The sequence below is a fragment of the Numenius arquata genome, chromosome 29 (assembly GCF_964106895.1).
Source record: "Numenius arquata chromosome 29, bNumArq3.hap1.1, whole genome shotgun sequence".
Lineage (NCBI taxonomy): Eukaryota > Metazoa > Chordata > Aves > Charadriiformes > Scolopacidae > Numenius > Numenius arquata.
Genome location: NC_133604.1, coordinates 894,183 through 900,728, shown reverse-complemented (window position 1 = coordinate 900,728; position 6,546 = coordinate 894,183). Strand labels below are relative to the sequence as shown.

Below are 6,546 nucleotides of genomic sequence, written 5' to 3'. Positions count from 1 at the left end.
AGGTGCTGGGGGAGTCGTCCCTGAGGGGGGGGAGCTGGCTGTGGTGGGTGTTGAGCCCCACAGGAGGGTGTCTCTCTGTGTGTGGGTGTTTCTCCAGGGGTGTTGGGGATGTGGGTCTCCGGGTGGGGGGGGGAGGGTTGTTCCCTGTTTTTCAGGGTTTCTTTGCTGCCCAGAAGCAGGTGGAAAACCCTTTTAATGACCAGGGCTGCCCTTTCTGCACCTGCCGTAGGTTACGCGGCTCTTCTACAGCAGCTGCAATGGGTTCTGTGCTTTCCCTCTCCGTTAATGACCCTGCCTCTAGGCAGAGGAAGAAGGCTGAGGATGATGATGATGATGACCTGCTCGATAGCCGAGACCGCGTGGAAGACATCGCCAAGTTTCCGTACGTTGAATTCACGGGGCAGGACAGCATCACCTGCCCCACTTGCCAAGGCACTGGCTGCATCCCCACAGGTAACCGCTCCTCTCAGGCCTAAATACAGAAAGAAAACCTTCATTATTTCCACGAGCGACCTCAACGAAAGTACGGAATGAGTTAACGTGTTCCTTTTGCTTTCCAGAGCAGGTCAACGAGCTGGTGGCTCTGATACCCTACAGCGACCAACGGCTCCGTCCCCAGAGAACGTGAGTGTGTAGAAAGAGAGCAAATTACATTTTGTGAAGAGCAAACAGGCCTCTTTTGTCACTTGCTGCCACAAGTAAAGGCTTCAGCCGGGCTGCGGCCTCTCCTTCATCTGGTGGGTTTGTTTTCATCCCGGTGTGCCAACAAATACATGGGGAGTGTAACTTTTAAATGCTTCCTGTGAAATCCCACCGTGGGGTGAAGGTGGAAACAATGACCCTACTCACAGGCTTCATCCCCGCGCCTTTCGCCGGAGCTTTTAGAAAGAAACCCCTTTATTGGCAGCGAAAACACCAGGTTGTGAAAACACGATGGGGGCAAAAATGATCCTTTGGTTCCTCCTTACCAAAAAAACTCTTTAAAGGGCGACAGTTTTGAGTAATTTCACATATTGAAAACGTTAGAGCGGCGCTTCTGTGTCCCTTCCGGGGAAGAATAAACGGGATTTGTTTGCCGGCTGGGTTGGGTTTGGGATACGAGGCCTCTTGGGGCGGCAGATGCTGGGTTGGGGCGCAGGAGGTGACCCCTTCCCTGCCTTTCCAGGAAGCTCTACGTCCTGCTCTCGGTGCTGCTCTGCCTGCTGGTCTCCGGGCTGGTGGTTTTCTTCCTCTTCCCGCACTCCGTCCTGGTGGACGATGACGGGATTAAAGTGGTTCGGGTCTGGTTCGACAAGAAGAACTCTGTTGTCATTCTTGCCATCACGGTACAATTTTATTTTTTATTTTTTTTTTTATCTTTCTGTGTTCCCAAGGGAATAAATTCCATGGAAGGTCTCTGCTACCCCTGTCTCCCCCCCCCCTCCTCTATCCACCCAGGCCACTTTACGGATCAGGAACTCCAACTTCTACTCGGTGACGGTGACCAGTCTGACCAGTCAGGTGCAGTACATGAACACCGTGGTGGGCACCCAGCAGATCACCAACGTCTCCAGCATCCAGCCGCTGAGTGACAAACTGGTATTCGCCTTTCATTGCGCTTTAAACATCACCAAATCCAGTGTGAAACCCCTCTCTACGGCGAGTTAACTCCGTGAGAGTCTTAAAACCTTAAAGTTTGGCTCGGTAAAATATCCTGATGGCTGGAGTAGCCTCTGCTTTATGCTGAAAGGTGGGGGGAAAACTAAAAGGGTGGATTTAAGCAGGATGGGAATGTATTTTTTTTTTTCCTTCTGTCTTTTACAGGTGAACTTCACTGTGAAGGCGGAGCTGGGGGGACCTTTCTCCTACATGTAGTAAGGATTTACCGCTCCGTGTGTGTAGCTGGGGAGGAGGGCAGGTTTTAGCCGTTTTAATTAGAATTTGCTCTGGAAATGACTCGTTTTCTCTTAACTTCCTGGAAAGTGACTGTTTGCTTGAAATGACTTGAAAGGTCGCTTTGTCGGGATGTCGTGACGTGGCTTTTTGGAGGCACCGGGTCTCGGGTTGAGTGAACACCGGAGGGAAAATATCATCAGAAAATACCGAGAAACGCGTGTTTCTCTACAACCCTGCGCTGACCTATTTTTCTCTTTTTTTTTTTTTTTTTTAATTTTTTTTTTTGGTCTCTTCCAGTTTGTTTTGCACGTTTCCCAAGGTGAAGGTCCATAACATCGTCATCTTCATGAGGTGGGTGGTTCTCTGCTGGGCTCCTGACTCAAACGGGGAATCGCTGCCGCAGCAGAATTTTGGGTACACGGAAAAAATCCCAGCCCCCTTCACCATGTCGGCTTTCCATCCCGGCCGGGTGACACCGTGGGGTGAAATTTAGAATGGGAGAGGAGAAGACGCCAGACAGATCCTGGGCTTTCCCAGGAGGGGAAAAAAGCTCAGCACAGAATCCCAGAATGCTACGGGGTTGGAAGAGACCTCTGGAGATCATCCAGTCCAACCCCCCCGGCCAGAGCAGGTCCCACCCAGAGCAGGTTGGATTCATCCGGGGGGGTTTGGAATGTCTCCAGAGAAGGAGACCCCACCACCTCTCTGGGCAACATCTTCCAGGGCTCTGCCACCCTCAAAGTGAAGAAGTTCCTCCTTGTGTTTAGGTGGAACTTCTTATGTCCCAACTTCTTATGTCCCAGTTTGTGCCCGTTTCCTCTTGTCCTGTCCCTGGGCACCACTGGAAAAAGACTGGCCCCATCCTCCTGACCCCCACCCTTGATCAGATCCCCCCTCAGTCTTCTCTTCTCCAGACTCAAAAGCCCCAAGTCCCTCAGCCTTTCCTCCTAAGAGAGATGCTCCAGGCCCCTCAGCATCTTTGTAGCCCTTTGCTGTGCCCTCTCCAGCAGTTCCCTGTCCTTCTGGCACTGGGGAGCCCAGAACTGGTCCCAGTGCTCCAGCTGGGGCCATCCCTGCCTGCTGATCCTGAGCGAAAAAACCCTGAGGTTCTGCAGCTTCCCAGTGGCGGGAGGAATTGAGGAATTGTGTGATGAACTTTAAACCTCCTGGGGTTTAAATGTTGATAAAGATATTGCCCTCGCTGGTCCTCTCCTCAACTAAACTGCTCTTTCCCCCCCCCCCAGGACGTCGGTGAAGCTCTCCTACATCGGCCACGTCACGCAGAGCGCTCTGGAGACCTATCACTACGTGGATTGTAGCTCCAACTCCACGGCCGCCCCCGACCCGCTGCCTCTGCTCGCCCCCAAAAGCCAAGAGCGAGCCCTGAGGGCGTAGCCGAAGGGACCGGGAATTTCCCGGTGGAAGCAGAGGGAGCCCGAGTGACTTTGGTGGGAGATATTTGGAAGCTCCGGTTCCATTCCGTGCTGCCGGTCTGTCTGCGGAGCCACCTGGGGGTGTTATTTATGTGCAAACACTCAGGTTCCACCCCCCCCCCCCCCAAAAAAGCCAGGGTCCTGCTGCTCCCACCTTCCTCTTTGCTTCCAAAGAGCTATTTTTTGGTAGGGAAACCAGGATTTTTGAGCTTTGTGCTTTGGGGTTTGAAGATCCCAAAGATTTTAAGAGTTGACTTTCGGAGCCGTTTGGAAGCTTTAACGCTGGCGTCGGGTCCTTTCGGGGGGGAAACTCATTAATTTATTCCACTTTTGGGTCGGTGGCGGCGTCTCGCTGCGCTGGCTCGTTTCCAAGCGGGGCTTGATTTAAAAACAAAAAAGGGGAAAAAAAAAAAAAAAAAGGGATTAATTCTTTTAAGGAAGGCGGAGGTGAGGCTTCAGCTTCTTGTCGCTTGTGCTAGAAGGAGGTAAAGGAATCGGAAACCCTCGGAACGCGCTCCCTCTGAGCGGGGGTTTTTATTTGCTGGTGGCTGAGGCCACCTACAGCAAAGGACACCGAAACGCCGCCGTCTTTAACGAGGAGGCGAAGGCTCCGTGTGAATCCGACCTTCCTCCTCCTCCTCCTTCTGGGGAACTCACGGCTCGGTGTCGCTTTGTCCTTGTCCCTATTGGATTTAAAGGGATTTTTGTGGGATTTGTGTGTTTTTGAAGGCTTTCCCTTCCCGGGAGCTGCCCCTTCCCCATGGTCTCAACCCTGTTCTTAAAGCCGATAACTGGGAGAGCTCAGCCCCGCGCGGTTCTCGCCCCCCCCCTCTTGCAGTTGGAGAATTTCACTCTGCTCTTGCCTTTTGTAGTTTTTTTGGGGGGGGGAGGAATTTGATGGTTTGATTCGATTTTGGGGGGGGGGGGAGGGGAATTTTGATTCATTTCCTCCCTCCTCCGGCTGCCTGGTGTGTGTCTGTGTGTGGAAACGAAGGGCAAGTAAAGGCCACGGGGGAAACAAATCCCGAGGGGTTTTTCAATGAAAGATACTTTATTTTGTGTGTGTGAAATAAAAAAATGCACCTTGTTTTTTATGAAGAGGGGGCATTTTTTTTTTTTTTTTTCCTCTAGTGGGGTTTCTAGAACTGAATTCTACTTATTAAAGCGGAGTTGTACCTTGTTGGAAGAAAAGCTCTGGTTTTTTTTCTCCTGTAGAAATCAAACTTTGGGGAGTTTTTAACTCTTTGCTGGAATAACTCCGTGGTGAGAGTGGTGTCCTCTCTCCCTGATGATTTTTAGGGGACGGGGGGGCCCCAAAACCCTCATCTGGGGGGGGCGCAGCCAAGCCGTTCCCAGTGTCACCTCTGGGACCAGTGACCCTGTTTTCGATGGCCGGCACCCCTGGTTGTCATCTCCATCACGAGCTTCTCAACCCATTTCGTAACCCCCTTCCCCCATTTACCATGAGTTGAACTTTTCTTTTTTTTTTTTGAGGAAAATGAGGAAATGGGAAGTTTCACTCTTTTTTTCCAGCCCCTTTCCTGATCCTGCTCGGTGGTTTCCCATCTCGGGGTGTCCCAACCTCCTGCTCCCCAACATCTCCCCACCCATGTGTCCCGCTCCTCGGGGCCAGATCCTACCAGCAGGGTTGATTTTTAACTGGGTGATTGATTTATTTATTATTTTTTTTAAGGGGGGGGGCTCACTGGAACCCCAAAACCCCCCTGCTTGGCCCAACAGAGCAATTTTACCCCAAATTACTCGGTGAGCCGGAGCTTTAATAATTAGGGGGTGCCCGGCGGGTGGTGTGGCAATGCACTTGGCCTTTTAAAGGGGGCGGTTTATTTTTGAAAATCCTTCTTAATCCTTTCTAATGAATTTCTTCTGCCAATATTGGGCTTGTTTGGGGGGGTTTTTTCTTGTTTTGTGGTTTTTATTTTTTTTTAAAGATCCCGGCTGGGGGCTGCCTCAGGTGCTTCAGCCGGAGCCGGCGCCAGCTGCGAGTGCTTAAAATCCAGACGAGGGCCCCGAAAGTAGCAGGTTTTTTTTAAAGGCTTTTTTTTTTAATTATTATTATTATTATTATTTTAATCCTTTAAAGTTGTTAATTTCCCTTAATGAAAAGCTGAGGCTCCCGCGCTCTCGGAGGATGCGAAAAGCTGAGGTTTTTAAGAAAAAAAAAGCTGTCGTGAAATTCATAAACTCCCTAAAACTCAGGCCTGTTGGTAACTCTTGGGGGGGTCACTGGGGCATTTTTCTTGAAGATATTCAAAAAAATAATTAACTCCTGAGGCTTTTCCTCTAATTAACCAGCCTTTTTAAGAGAATATGTCGATTTTTATGAAGCCTTAAAGGCGCAGCTCGAACCCTCCCCCCTTCAGTAGCGCAAGATACGGCCTGAAATTGTAGGTTTTTTACATGTAAAAATGGGATAAATCCCGCGGGGAGGGGGGGTTAGAGGCACCCCCCTGGCCGTGGCAGCGCTGATTTGGGTGAGGATTGGTCCCAGCAACCCCCTCCCCACTGGTTTTACTGGTTCTGTTTCGGGGACAAGGGAACCTCCTCCCGTGGGGGTTCAAGATTTATCACTTAAAATCCTTTTTCCTTTCCCTTTTGGCTTTTTTTTGGGGGGGTGGGGGGGGGTGTGTCCCTATTTTGGTGGGGTTTGGGTTTTTTTTCCTCTTAGTCTCAAGTAGCTTCAACCCAGAAAAGTTGGAGATTTGACCCAAAACCTGAGAAACCAGGAAGGGGGGGGGAAAGGGGTGGGGGGGGGGGGAAAGGGGGTCCGACCGCAACAAACGCCGACAAAAAACAAAGCCCGAAGCGACTCGTATTTTCCACCAAAAGTCGTGTTTTTTTTTTTTTGTTTTTTTTTTTTTGTTTGTTTTCCTTTTATATCAACTGATGTTAAAAAATACAGACTCGTTTTACAAGAATAGCACCATTATTTGGGGGGGGGGGGAGTTGTTTTTTTCATATGGTATTATACATTAGGGCTCCTGCTGGTGATAAATGATGGGAAGGGGGGGGATTGCGGGGGGGGGGGGGGGGAGATTTGTGATCCCGGGATTTGTGAGATCCCTTTTGCAGGGAAGGGCCGTGGGATCTGCCAGGTTGAGATCCCCCACCTCCACCTGACCTAAAAAATAGGTCTTACAGGAAGAGAATAAATAAATAAGACGGTGGATTGTTATTTTTTTTTGCGGGGAGGGGGGAGGGGGGGGTAGGAATTTTTGGG

The 6,546-nt window shown here is 50.4% G+C and overlaps 1 protein-coding gene across 1 annotated transcript; it reads left to right on the top strand.

The window, feature by feature from the left end:
• Positions 1–257: 257 nt before the first annotated feature.
• On the top strand, positions 258–3,270 carry TMEM106C (transmembrane protein 106C). Its single transcript, XM_074164839.1, has 7 exons — positions 258–453; positions 561–624; positions 1,166–1,325; positions 1,438–1,578; positions 1,804–1,853; positions 2,173–2,226; positions 3,120–3,270. Exons 1-7 carry the CDS (start codon positions 258–260, stop codon positions 3,268–3,270), a joined length of 816 nt encoding a protein of 271 aa, XP_074020940.1.
• The last annotated feature ends 3,276 nt before the right edge of the window (positions 3,271–6,546 follow it).

Excerpts from the sequence above, each read along its gene's own strand:
- TMEM106C (XM_074164839.1), top strand. The coding sequence starts at position 258 with ATGGGTTCTGTGCTTTCCCTCTCCGTTAATGACCCTGCCTCTAGGCAG. Across the intron at positions 1,579-1,803 it reads AGCCGCTGAGTGACAAACTG|GTGAACTTCACTGTGAAGGC; the intron begins GTATTCGCCTTT and ends TGTCTTTTACAG. Across the intron at positions 1,854-2,172 it reads GGACCTTTCTCCTACATGTA|TTTGTTTTGCACGTTTCCCA; the intron begins GTAAGGATTTAC and ends GGTCTCTTCCAG.